The sequence below is a fragment of the Eretmochelys imbricata genome, chromosome 4 (genome assembly GCF_965152235.1).
Source record: "Eretmochelys imbricata isolate rEreImb1 chromosome 4, rEreImb1.hap1, whole genome shotgun sequence".
In the NCBI taxonomy this organism is placed as follows: domain Eukaryota; kingdom Metazoa; phylum Chordata; order Testudines; family Cheloniidae; genus Eretmochelys; species Eretmochelys imbricata.
In genome coordinates this window covers 131,852,321-131,866,831 of record NC_135575.1, presented here as the reverse complement: position 1 = coordinate 131,866,831, position 14,511 = coordinate 131,852,321, and the positions used below count along the sequence as shown (strand labels likewise).

The 14,511-nt window shown below is 44.4% G+C and overlaps 1 protein-coding gene across 1 annotated transcript; it reads left to right on the top strand.

Annotated features, from left to right (window-relative positions):
* The first annotated feature begins 246 nt into the window (after positions 1-246).
* CD8B (CD8 subunit beta) lies at positions 247-13,162 on the top strand. Its single transcript, XM_077814683.1, has 6 exons — positions 247-308; positions 5,167-5,526; positions 9,097-9,198; positions 9,900-9,992; positions 10,680-10,716; positions 12,757-13,162. Exons 1-6 carry the CDS (start codon positions 263-265, stop codon positions 12,767-12,769), a joined length of 651 nt encoding a protein of 216 aa, XP_077670809.1. The 5' UTR covers positions 247-262; the 3' UTR covers positions 12,770-13,162.
* The last annotated feature ends 1,349 nt before the right edge of the window (positions 13,163-14,511 follow it).

The window sequence follows — 14,511 nt, the reverse complement described above, 5'->3', positions numbered from 1 at the left end:
GACGGGTGAGATGTGTCTGCTTCCCACTCCCAGGCGGGTTATATACAACTTACACGTCTTAATGGAGCGAACAAATAACTCAATTAACCATGTGTCCCTCATCATCCCCTCCCTGCTGCCTTGCTAATGAGAAGCAGCTCATACATAGGCTTTGGGTTCTGTCACACAGCCCGCCCCCACCACTCCCCCTGCTTCAGCAGACTCAGAAGCCCTCTTGTTCCAGGCTGAAACTCACAAGCTCTCAGGTGCCCTCGGGTCCGAGATGGAGTGGCCTTGGCTCTTTCTCTACCTCTCTCTACACATCACAGGTAACAGAGGAACACGGCGAAGCCTTTGTATGGTGTTAACTAGAGCTGAACCCGAAGTGCAGGAGACTGCGAGGATGCAAAGTGCTGTAGTAACTTTGTAACCTCCTCCCCTCCATCGTGTTATATCACAGCTACAGATTGGGATGTTAATAATGCAGATAAAGTACAGTAGGTTATAGATTTAATATATTTTATGTTACATATGTATATATGATATTACATATCTACTGTATAATATTCGAGACATCATTTGGGATTATTTTATTTCAGAGCTATTAGGGTTGCTATATTATAGGGTGTTATCGGTTTAGAATATAGTATATTCAAGAATCATCCGGTTAAATGCTGTAGTCAGCTAAATCAGCATATAGCTTCAGGCGTTGAGATACTGTGGTCATGGAAGGCTACATAAGATTAGATTTACACCAGTGTAACCGTTCGATTGTCCCCCTAGAATCACAGAAACTATTGATGTACGATGTCATGTTTTATTATAGATATAGCATAGGGTGTATTGATTAAATATTCGCTATATTATAGTCATAGGATATTACAGCTACAGGATAGCATACATTTTATCAGAGAACCTCTGATATAGTCTGACCTCCAATATTACATTATAGTATTATTTATAGGTACTTTGTGTACTGCATAAAATGCTTTATTGTTGGTTTATCATAAGGATACAGATGTTGAGTACAGCATAAACTTGCAGATTATGTCACCAGTTTTTTTCAGATCAGGCACCACAAACCATTTTATTTATTCTTTCCAGGATCAGAGACAGGGCAAAATTCTCCCCTGACTTTATTCTACAGCCTCTGCGATCCCATTGATTACAATGAGGTCGCAACGGATGTAAAGCAGGACAGCATGTGGGGAGTCAATGAAAGGAATGATTAATACATTATGAGATGACAGAAACAAGTTACGAATGGAATCTGGTCACATGCGCATCTTGAGAAATTCCAAACAATTGGTGTACACATTAGAAACTGCTAAATACTTCTAACGTGGGGGAGGAAAATGGACTGGTTTTTATTATGAACTTTGACTGCAAATGAATATTTATAAAGAGAAGTGCGCCATTATAATCTACTCCAGAGGGGCTTTTCAAATGCACTCAGCATTGTTCTAACTCCGCTCTCATTCAAGTCAATGTGAGTTTTACCATTGACTTCAATGGGAGCAGAGATAGGTTAATGCTAAGCGGTTTTGAAAAATCCCATCCTCAATATGAAATGGGCCTTTTCTTTTTATGAATGTTGGGGTGACCACATAACTCAGAAGGACAGAACAACCAGGAGTAGAGAAGTCTGTAAGTATCTACATGGTGAAAAAATATTTAATAATGGGCTCTTCAATCTAACAGAGAAAGGTATAATATGATCCAAGGGCTGAAAGTTGAAGCTAGACAAATTCAGACTGGAAATAAGGTGTAGATTTTTAATAGGGTAATTAACCACTGGAACAATGTACCAAGGGTTGTGGTGGATTCTCCATCACTGAAATTTCTGAAATTGAGATTTGAAGTTTTTCTAAAAGCTCTGCTCTAGGAATTATTTTGGGGAAGCTCCATGGGTTGTGTTAAACAGGAGGTCAGACTATATCAGAGGTTCTCAAACTTCACTGCACTGTGTCCCCCTTCTGAGAACAAAAATTACTACATGACCCAGGAGAGGGGACCAAATCTTGAGCCCCCTGCCCCGGAGGGGCAAAGCCAAAGCCTGAACCACACCATGCAGGGCAGGGAAGCCGAAACCCCAGGGTTTCAGCCCCAGGCAGGGGGCCTGTTACCTGAGCCCTGCCACCCAGGGTGGAAGCTCTAGGGCTTTGGCTTTGGCCCTGGGCAGCGGGGCTTGGGCTTTGGCTTCGGCCCTGGGCCCCAGAAAGTCTAACGCCAGCCCTGGCATGCCCATTAAAGTAGGGTCATGACCCACTTTGGGGTCCTGACCCACAGTTTGAGAACTGCCGGACTAGATGATCACAATGGTCCTTTATGGCCTTGGAATCTATGAATGAGATGGTTACCCAGCAAGCAGTCTGTGGGACAGATCCTGAAAACCTTTATGCAAGTAGTCCCATAGACTTTGCGGCACAAGGAAGCGTCTGCCAGAATACGGGTTTGCAAGGTTGGGCTTCAATACATGAAAATATAATAGACTGTTCACCATCATGTTCTATTTACAGCACAGCTTCCCTTCCCTTCAGTTTTATTTCATCAATGTCAGAGATTTTTGAGAGAGAGAGAGAACGGGAACCATACTACAAAGTCACAGACCACATCTTTATTATAGGCTAAATCCTGCTTGCCTTGCTCAGTGTATAGACATCAATGGGACTATTAACACGAGGAAGGCAAGAAAGATTTCCTATGCTAGTAAATATTGCCCTTACTCAGCAAGCCTTTCTCAGGTGAAATGTCCAGTGACACAATGGAAATTTTTGCTTGAATAAGAACAACCAGCTTTGGCTTTTTGTTTGTCCTAAGAATAGTTTTAGTGCTCCTCCCAGATGCATTCATAGATCAAGCAAGCATATCGCTAAGCCAATGCTGGCTTAAGACACCCAGACGATAGAGAATCGAAAATTAAAATGTTAACTACCAGCAGTCTTTACTGAGGTCAAATTCCTCAGTACAGCGTATCAAATACAGAGCTGGTTTAATGTCAATGGACTTGCAGCCACTTATACCAGTTTTAAAACTGGCTGGCTCCCAATATTTGTAAACCATTAGGAAGGTCAAAAGTCCTGTATCAAAGTCAAGACACAGATCCTGCAAGCTGACCCAAGCAGGCAGCCTGCTTCATCCGCATGGAGCCCCACGTTAATGAGGTTCCACTTGGAGACCTACTGAGATCCGTCGGGCGCCATTTAGGTGCACGTGTGTGCATTAGTGTGCGGGATAGGGGCCTAAGTATTATTATTACCCAAAGTGACTGTAAATAAGCCCCGGATTTTAAAGGAACATGAGCACTTTAAAGTAAAGAGGCAAGAAATATGAGACAAGACTACAAAGGGCAGGCCCTTAAAACATGCACAGGAAATAAGTGGCTCTTGGTTGTTCAGTGTTGTTTTTACTCTGTTGCATCATCTCCAGAGTTTGTTGTTTTGTTTGCTGAAAACCTGAGTCCCTCTATTATTCTCGCCTAAGCCTGTACACACACACATCAGCACACCAAGGCAGAAAATTGTAACGGAGGTAATATTTTCCAAAGGCTGAGTTCAGTATTGCCAGCCCTAAGCATTCAAAAACCATGAGTCAAGCCCTGAAAATCGCAAAGTTGATATAAAGCTCACTAATGAGATAGTGAAAATGGCTTCCTTTTTATTTTCCTGCTTGTTTTTGAGTCTGTGGAGTGACATTTTCCAGCTTTCCTCAGCAATCATGAAGGCTAAAAACATTACTTTTGTAATGAAAGCTGAGAGTCTCACATAATCTCCTGGCTCCAGGCACTGGGGCTCTAAGAAAAACACTAAATATCGTGAGACTCACAATAAAATCATGAGATGTTAACATTATTATTCAGTATCCTATCCCACTGTGGCTCATGTTTCCAGCTATGAAGATTCACGACATGGAATCATTTGTTTGTTTCAAAAATAAATTCTAAGAACAGTAAGTAAAAAGGCCAGAGTAGGATACTTTTACTCAAGGAGAGTAGCACCTTTCTCCACAAATATTCCTATTGAAGTCACTGGGCAAGCCTGCAAACCAATAATCCCACTAAGTAGCACCTTACTCCTCAAATAGTTCCACTGAGCTCAGTGGGAGTCATTGAGCCTAAAGGTACAACTCCATGTACATGAGAGTATTACTGAATCTGTCTCTAAGAGACAATTCACAGTGTACGATGCTACTCAATGTGAGTGAGGAGATCAACATCTGGCCCTTGTTTATTATCTCTTTTTATTTTAATTCTGTGACTATCCAAGCTCCAGGTACTTGCAAAACTCCAAATCCACACAGTGTATCGAATGCAAGAGGTGAGAGAATAAGCAAAATAACTGCCCCTCTCGACCACCAAGTCTCTGGTTGTATTCATCCATGATTAAATAACAGAAGCAGTCTGGAGAAATCATCAACTGGTATAAATTGGCAGAGCTCCACTCATGTCAATAGAGCTACGCTGTTTTGACACCAGCTGAGGATCTGGCCCATTGTAGGATTGTCAGTATGAGTAAATGTATATTAATGTATAAAAACCCATACGGGGTTGGATCCTCTGGGGAGCCAAGTGCCTTCAGCTCCCATTGACTTCAGTATATTATCTATTTTTATGTGTGTTGCTTGCTGCATTTATCGCTTGAGTGAGCTGTAATTCTTGTTTTGATACCTTATCTGGAGTCATCTTCAGCCTCTTTGCTGCCTTTCCAGGCAGAGAAAATCCAGCGAACAAGCTAGAAAAGAACTGTCAAAAGAAATTGAAACATGCCCAAAGAATGGCAAAGCACCGAAGACAAGGAAAGGCAAAAAAAAAAAAATACTTTCCCTTACTAAGATGTGAAAGACCCATTGGTTGCGATTTTTAAAAGTGGGCTGGACAACATACTAGAAATAGAGCTAACTAGCTATGATCTTTTACGGCTACCCATAGAGCCAGGTAGAGAGCACCAGCCACTGTAGTATCTAGGCACTGGTTACAAAATGTTGGGATGGCGAGAAGATTAATAGGGAACAATCCACCACTGGCATGAAATAGGAGCTAGATTTCCTAATAGGTCTGTTATAGCCCTAATTTGTGTGACCCCCATAATTCCATGAACAGAGAAACTACGAAGCTCATGAAGAAATCCTTTATTTAATATGTGTAGGAAAAAAATCTTGACCACAAACATGTTATTTACTTCCTTGTAGGTTGCCAGAAAACCCCAGCTTTATTTCAGACTCCACCACGCATTGTAGCTCTGAACAACAGTACGAAGGAAATGGTCTGTGCAATGAAAAGTGAACAGTTTTCCCATTTAGGGATCTACTGGTACCGATGGAGCAAGGAGAGCCAAGAATTCCAGTATATACTATTTTCAAACGTTTTGCACAAACACACTCTGGGTGACGACATCGACAAAGAAAGGTTTAATGTGAGTAAAGGAAGCTTTCGGCAGTCGTACACGCTGAAGATCAGCAGGCTTCAGCCTTTGGACGCCGGCACATATTACTGCGCTGTCTCCCAATACTCGGAGCTGCTCTTTGGCAATGGAACAGAGCTTAGCGTGGGTAAGTGCTGTTTCAGACAACCACATGCACTCCAAAATCTCACAAGGCTTGGCCGAGATGCTGCTGCAATAGAAAGGTTAGAATAATAAAAATAACCCTGATAGAAAAGGTAACTGGGCACAAATCGGTGCCTAAATCCTGCCCGCCTTTCTCATTGCTTTCATTGAGACTATCCGCATGAGCAAGGCATGAAAGGTTTGGACCCTGGAATGTGCTGGAAGAGATCTTAGAGACTATATGAGCCAGAAAACCTGGCAGGAAACGGTATAGCAATAACCGCTGGCTTGAATACGAGGCTAGACAAATTCAGACTGGAAGTAAGGCACGAGATTTCAAAAGGGAGGGAAATTAACCACTGGAACAACTTACCTAGGGTTGTGGTGGATTCTCCATCACTGGCAATTGTTAAATCAAGACTGGATGTTTTTCTAAAAGATCTGCTCGAGTTCACACAGGTATTATTTCAGGGAGGTTCCATGGCCTGTGTTACGCAGGAGGTCAGACTAGATAATCACAGGTCCCTTCTGGCCTTAGAATCTATGACTCTGTGAAATGTAGGGAAATGGCTTCCAGTGTTATAAGGCTGCTAATAAGTTGTAATTTTTCACCACTGTCTGTTTCTCAGTCCTGATCACAGCATGAGCACTGCTGTGCTCTGATAATTGTTGTGTAAAGGAGCCTTTCAAAGGAACGCTACTAGACCTGGAAGATTCACGTTTATTATCCTTCTCTAATTGCAGTGCTGTTTTTGCTCTTAACTTGGATTATTTCCCCACTTGAGTTCACAGCTCATTCTCACGCACTGATTCTGTTTCTCACCTGGCATTTACCGATATCCTAACACCCCCATTAAGTCATGGGGGGCTGATCATCTAGCTCAGAGGGTTGGTGACAGGATACTGAGCCTTTCATACCCAGTTCTCCCCTGGCAAGTCCTGACAGGCTGATAACAGCTGACAGCTCTCACCATCCAGGGACTGGTTAGGACCCTGTGTGAAATGGGTCTCAATCCAGTTCCTACTCCATCACAACTGGCACACCCTGGCAACGTGGTTGGCAATCTCGGCAGGGACAGCAGCTCAGGACTGATGAGGCCATGGAGACTGAACTACCTTCTGATTCCTAGAGCTGGTCCCGCTAGGTCAGAGCTGAGGCACATTGATGTACCTGTGTGGGGAAGCTGGCACTGCTGATTCCTGCAATCTGATCCAGCAGGACCCTGGTGCCGGGCTGATGGAATCTGGGGCACTCCTTAGAAGCACAGGGTCCACCCGCATGGCTCCGACTGCTGGTTTGGCAATGCTGCCCGTGCCTGTTCTGTGCGTAAACAGAGAATTTCAGTCCCAGGGCTGTCAGACCAAAACCTTTTGTGAGCTCTACACTGAAACCAGTGGGACTTTATGTGGGCTTAAGGATCTGAGCTATAGGATCCTATTGTAGGGCCTTAGCGAACCTCTTTGAAATTCTCAGGCATTCAGCAATACTTTCCAATCCACAGCTTCTCCACTATGTAGCAAAGGGTAGAAAAAGCACTGCACTTTGATCACAGGACATGATCATGTGCTTAAAACCCTTCCTCATGGCTTCACTTTGGAGCTATGTATGTCCTAAGGTGATAAAAACCTTCAATCTAAAGTGTATGTTTAACAGATATAATTATGGTCATTGGCTTTAAAATGTTCACAGTCTCCCTCCTTGAAGAATCCCCAGTCCTTTGTTTGTTGCAAATAAATACGCTGGCATTTACTGCCATTGTGTTGGCTAAGTGTGTCCCTTTTCAATCCTTGCTTACTTGAAAGAAAAGCTCTTTGAAGACAGAGGAGAATTATCTGAGCAGCTATACGAAAACAGTGGTTTCGAAAACATGCTGCTGTTATCCAGTCAGAATGAAAACATTGAGATTTAAAGCTGGCCCCAATATATTGAGTTAAAGAAACAGGGGTTCCCCACTCATATGTAAGCAAAATCACGCTTCACTGGGAGTTTTTTTCTTTTTTCCTTTGGCATCCGTGACAAAATACTCTTTGATTTCATTTTTTAATGTCTGTTGTTAAGTAGTTTAACAAAAATAGGAAAGAAGTTACACAGGTAAATCCCAATGATACAGATGTCTCATGGGACATCTGACACTTTTGGCGTGTCCGTGTCATTACAATAAATCGTGGTTTCTATATGAATTTCACTTCCAGAGGGAAAGAAATGAATTTTGGATAGCCCAGACTTTTGGTTACCTGGTGTTTGAATGATCTGATTTTATCTGTAATTGTATAATCAGGACGCGTGTTTGAGACCCCTGGGCTAGATTTTGCTTTCTTTACTAACACTGAGTAGTACCTTACTCATTGAAATCTGGGGTCCTGTATAATTACAAATTCACCTACCAGATATGGGATAATTGCTTGTATTTTGGGCAGAATTTGAGGTCATTGAAATTCTTCGGAAGCTTAATGACTAGTAATTACGGTGTTTAGAAAAATAACTGGGATGAAAGGGCCCAATTCTGCAGCCACACAGCAAAACTCCCATTGAACTGAATGGGAACAGGATCGGGACCCTTCACACTAGTTATTTTCCTAAATATTTAGAGGCTGTTTAAAAAAACCAACACCCCCCCCCACACACACACACACATACATTCTAAGGCCAGGATCTTCAAAAGCACCTAGTGATTTAGGGTGCCCTACATCAAGACTCACCCCACCTTATCCCCACCCTACCTATCATCTCTCATTCAGTATTGAAAAGTCAGCTCCTGTCGCTGATCAGCCCGCATTGCCCAGCCTCTATCACCCACTTGTTAAATTTTCAAACAAATACTTTCACGTTTTCACCAGTGTTTCCTGGCAGGCTTGGGATTTGCTCCCTGTAAACTTCCACAAAACCACTTCATTAGCCTCCTTCAAAACCCTCCTTAAAACTATCTTTTGTCATGAAGCCTCCAAGAAACTTGACAAATCTTAGACTGCTGGGGTTCTGTGACCAGAGCCTGCCAACCAGGATTGTCTCTGCTGCCTTGTACGCCTCAATCAACCTGTCTGTATCCATGTGGCGATGCTTGTTTTGGACTTACATTATAAGCTCTATGGGTCAGGAGCCGTCTTTTTCTTCTGTGTTTGTACAGCCCCTAACACAACATGATCCTGGTCCGTGACTGGGGCTCCAAGGTACAAATGCTAATAATTGTCTATGAGACACATTAAAGGGCCTGGCTGTTCAGAGAGTAAATTCTTAGTATTATTTTGAAAATCAGGATCCTTTAAGGTATCTCAATCTGGACACCCAAAATCAGAGGTCACTTTTGAAAATCTTGGCCTAAATGTCAAAACTCCTTGTCCCATATTATGACCTAACCACTTGCCAAGCATCAACCTTTTCTATACAAAGTTATTTAGAGATACAAGAGTGCAACACGTCCATTCATTTGGGATTTTACAGTAATTCCATTCATTGGGGGGATGGGGGGTTCTTTTTAGCCCTAAAGATTGTCAAAGATTTTTCCTCATTACTCTTAACGTGTCGTTTAAATGTCTTCCGTGCTATGTCACATTAATCCTATTTTCATCATTTCAGTCAACTCTTTGCCTTCCACTGAAAAACCTACAGAGAAAACGCTGCCCCCAAAGAAACCTTTGAGGTGCAAACCCTCCGGCATAACTCCTGCTAAAATGAAAGGTAGGGCACTGCCTTTTGCTAGGCATCTTTGCAAAATGTAGCGTGGGCCAAACTGATCCTGAGTGTAATTTGGTTTAAACCAACGGAGTCACACTAGGAATGAAGCTGCCTCAATATATTCCATTTTCTTAGCTGCCCCGATCTAACTCTGGGGTGACTCCACTGAAGTGGAGGACACTCTCTGGGCCCTGGCATAGAGTCATGAAACACTTCACTGAAACATGCAAGGTACATAAAAACACAGGGATCTGGTCTCTCCCCTTGATGCATGCACATGACTCCCACTGATGCTAATAGCAGTTATGGTCATGTCTGTACCAGAGCCTCAGTACCTGGCACTGCCCCCGGCCCTAGGGACCTGTTTCAAAGGGGGATCCTCCACCCCAGAGGGGATTCTAAGGAAAAGAGAATACAGCTCAGGGCTACCCCTACCCTGGCCTGTCCACTTCTCCGCACACCCCACCCAGTCCCTGCCCAACCCACCACCCCCAGATCCATGGAGAAATGGAGGGGCCCTGTGGGGGTGGAGGGGAAGGGCAGGACTGTATCCCTGAGGAAGCTCTGTGTGTAGATCTGGAGACACAATGGCCCCTCCCATGCCCCAGGAGCATTTCTGTCAAAGGTATTGTGTGTAGCCGGCACAGTCTGCCAGCTGCTGTTGTTTTCTGTAATACTCACTGTATGTTTCTTTTGGTTTCTAGGTTCTTCCTGCAGCGGCTTCATCTGGGCCCCATTAGCAACATGTGCTGTTATTTTACTGCTGTCTCTGGTTATTGCCATCCGTCGCTTTCAGCGTAAGTGCTGGGCACAGCAAATGGGTCGCACTGCTCCCGGAGCTTTTCACTCTTCTGAGGGGGGTTTCTCCATGTGTGGAATTCACCTCTCCTGCTCAGAAGGGGGCACTCTCCCCTGCCCCAGCACCCTGCAGAGAACCTCTGGTGGGTCCAAAGATCCATTTGGGAAGGGAGCAGAGGATGGGGGAGACAGGTCTCACAGGAAACCCGTCATCCACTCCAAATCCCACAGGGACCCCCCAAAAAATGCATGCAGCCTAGGGCTGTTTGCACACAAATCCCAGTGTTACAGGTGTTACAGATCCCCTGTCTCCGCTGATCCCCGGAGGATATGCATCTGTTACAACCCCCAGCTACGGCGCTTCAACTGCTCACGTTTTTAGCTCTGGAGGTCCCCAGTTCAATCCCAGGTGCATCAGCCAAGATGGCGGGCCTCACACATTTCTGCTCCTCATCCCAGCATAGAGGAGCATCCGCACCCTTCAGACAGGGCCTCAAGGAGCAGCTGCAGGCTGGGAAACCCTGGCAGGACAGCTCCAGTGGGGGAAAGGGGCGGGGGTCTTGAGGAGGCAGAGATGTCTGGGAGTGGGAGCAGGGAATATCAGGAGTTCAGGAGAGAGCTTTGTGGGGTGGGAGTGCTAGAAGCCAAGGAACTGTTCTCCTGAGCTATTGCCTGTCTCCTTTCAGGCCTGCGCAGGAGACTGCGGCTTCACTTCAGCAAACAGTAAGTGCTCTTTGTTGTGTTCTGCAGCCCTGTACACTGCAAAAAATGCAGCTTTGCTTTTCTCATGTGTGAGTTAGTGCTAACGAAAATGAATGTGGGGGAACAATCCCACGAGGTGCTGAGCACCTCCTGTATGCTGCTGCGTGTCCTCAAGTGCCCTCAGCTCCTGGTAAAGTACGTGGGAATTGAGGACTCTCAGCACCTCGCAGGAAGCACTCAGCACCGTACAGAATTGAGTGTGTCTGTGCAACTCCTTCGACTCTCATAATGAAGGCATCCCATAGGAAAGGGAAGCAGTCTGTCTGTTTTCCCCTCCTGCAGGGTGGGGTAGTTTTCACCCCATTATTGCTAGGTCCAGAAAAGGCATTTTCTCCCCAAGTGTTGGCTGTTTCATGTGCCAAAAGCTTAAGCATGGGCCTGTTATCACACGAGATGGGCTGAAAGCAAACTCTCAGGCCAGAACTCCCCCACACCCTCGCCACAGCTTCGGGCATCTGGACAGAATATTACAGCTAGATCCTCAAATACTCCCAAGCTTGGAGGGGCTCAGATCTGAATCAGAACTTTCAACTCAGGCCCATCTGTAGATAGCACTAAATGGTCCATAGAGACATAGGACATGTCACATGGCAACAGACCAGTTCCCAGGTTGTGCCACTGGTAAACAAGATCCAGCCTGCACAAACTTCCTTGGATTCTCTCTATGCCTTGGCCACATTTTAAATCCTCCCCGAGCAGCTGGATATTCTGAGAGCTGCTTTGGATGTGGTTTCTTCCCCTATACGTGACAGGAAGTGAGGAGTGGCATGCGGGCAAAACTCGGCATGGTTTATCCACCCAAAAATGATGTTAATCTACAGCTGGTCCCCTTCTCAACCAGCAAGGGATTACTGACTGCGAAGGAGGCATGTCTGGCAGCCACTGAATGAAAGTCAAAAAGGAAGAGCTGGCCTGTGTGTTCAAAGATGCCTCCTGCCTGGGAGATCAGTTAAGCTGAGGAATGGTCTCCGAAGGGAGGGGGAAAGGAAGCCCCAGAAATCTGGCCATTTAATGCTACCCTTGATAGGCCTGGAATAACAGAGAGTGGCGGGGGGGGAGGGGGGGGGCTAGAATGATGAACTATAGTGACAGTCTTTCCATGACAGCAGAGCTATGTGAAGATGTTCCCATGGGCCCTTGGTGAACCTTGACAGAGGCTGTTCACAGGGCAGAAAAAAATCCATGAACTTCCTCCTGAAAGTAGGACTCTCACTCCAGCTCCAAGAGCCACATCTAGCCCCACTGAGCTCCAGAGACCTGTGCACCTTCTCTGCCCTGCCCTGCTAGCCTGTCCCCTTGCCTGCTTTGCTCAAATGGCCCCCTGCCCCAGACATCAGGACTGCATTCCAGGTGGCTGCCTCCCTTCTTTCAATTCTTCCTGTCCCCCAGTCCATAGGAGTCTGCTGGGTGGACAGGGTACACATGCCATTCCAGTAGGGCAGCGACAGAAGGAACACCATCTCCCACTCCTATGACTGCTAGACTTAGCTCAGGAGCTGGTAGTGCCCCAGAACATGCTCCCCAGACCTCACTGCTTGGGAGAGTGTCCCCCCCACACACACACTCCCTCTGTTATTGGGTGGGGAGGGCTGAGTGCATTCTGCTCCACGCCCACGCTGCCACTTATGGATTGGGATGCTTGTCCATCCCTTGTTGGTGTGGATCAGCACATACCATTGTTGACTGTTGTTCTGGGTCACAAATTACTTGCTAGCTTAGCACCATCATGTCTGATTTTTCATTCTTCTCAGTTTCCCCTTTGCCAGGCTGTTTTTTGTTCATTATTACTAGGACTCTAGTAATGCATAGTCTGAAAAGGGCAGTATTTTCTATTTTGTTCCTGGACTTTGGCCCAGACCCTCAAAGTATTTAGGCATGTAAATCCCACTAGAACCAATGAGAGTCAGGCACCCAAATACCTGGAGGATCTGGACCTTTGCGCTTTGCAGCATGTACTCTTTGCCAAGAGGATTAACATCTTTGTATCTCCCAATACTTTAGGGTTCTTAAGTAAGACGAATGCCTGGAGGATTTGTCTATGTTGCACATCAGATGGCTACTGTAAATGCCACATGAGATCAACACCTGGAACACATGAACCAGGAGGAATGTTATGGAAAACAATCTGAGACTTGAAATGCAGAGTAGATGTTTGTTCTCTGGGATTTACCTGTCATGTACCACAGCTGTGTTAGTATTCTCTCACTTACTACAGCTTACAAATTGTAGGGTCAGGTCCTGCAAAGTACCAACTCCCTCCTGCTGCATGCCTTCAATTCCTTCTAAAGTCATCGGGGTTTGAGGCTGCTCAGCACCTTACAGGAATAACCGCTGGTTTGCTGTATGTATTGTCATGTCAATATTGTGTAAATAATGTTTTTGTACAATGTACTGAAAAATTCTTCTGAAGAGCTTCATGGCACTCTAGACATTCAATTCCACCTAATAAAATTATTTTTGAGTGGCTTTTAGATTCTTTTTTTTTCTCTTAAAGCCAATTGATTCGAATTTTATTGAATGTACAGGTCACTTTCAGAACAGCCTTTTGAAGGATCGATAATTCACTTATCTAGGAGGTTGAGTGGCTTTCAATATATGTATAGAGCTCTGCAAAATTTTATGGATGAATAGTTTTATTCACTGAAAAATGCAGCTTCAGGTCAACCAAAACTATTCACGAATGTGGATCAAATTTGGCAAACAGTTTCAAGAGGGGAAAAAATGTTTTTTACAGTCCAAAGGTTTCATTTTGATATTTTCAAAATGAAACGTTTTGAGTTTCTGTTTGGAACGATTTCATTTAGAACGTTAGGTAGATTTATTTGAAAAAGAAAAAAACAAGAGGGTTTAAAAAAAACTGAAATATGAAACAAAATGAAAAAAAATTGCAGGTCAAACAAAAAGTTCAACCCAAAATGAAATGTAATTTTTTTCAAGGTTTTCATTTCAGCTGCCGAACTAAAAAAAAAAAAAATTATTTGCTGAGTTCTATGTACTTCATGACCAAGAGTGTTGTTATGAAAAGTCTTTACCAATCTAGGACTAGGACCATCTTTCACCTGATGTTGCTCAGAGAATAAATTCCTATTGGTATTACTGTAGCACCACGTGCCCCAAGCGGAGATTGGGGTCCCAGGCTATTTGACACTATAAAAATATAGCAAGAGCTTGTCTAAACACAGTTTTCTACCATTTTAATTAGATAAGGTCCAAACTGGTCTAGTTAAAGTGGTCCAACCCCTTAGTGTGGACGCAATGATACTGGCAGGAAGGTGCTTATACCGGTACAGAATACCCCTGTAAATGCAGGGTATTTACTCTCTCTGTCACAAATCACATCCCTAAATGAGAAATTTAAAGTGGAATAAAAATGGTGTAGACCAGGCTTAAGACAGAATCCCTGCCCTGAAGAGCTTACAGTCTAATAGACAAGACAGACACAGAGGGCAGGTCACACTGAAGGTTAATAGCAGAGCCCAAAATAGAACCCCTGTTTCCTACCTGCTAGTTTAGTGCCCTCCTGTTTACTAAGCTACACTGCCTCCCTCCGGAAATGGTCTCTAGTTTCACATGTGCCCGTGGATTCTACTCTCCAAACCTGTTAGCAATACTCTTCTGGCCTATTAGAACTTGGTGGTTCTCTCCTCCACACACCATCACCACCAACCGCCTCCTCAATGAAGTAAGCACAATAACTTCCATACTTACTTCTTACACATAGTGGGTGGGTTGTTTTTTTCAGGAAGTAATCCCCAG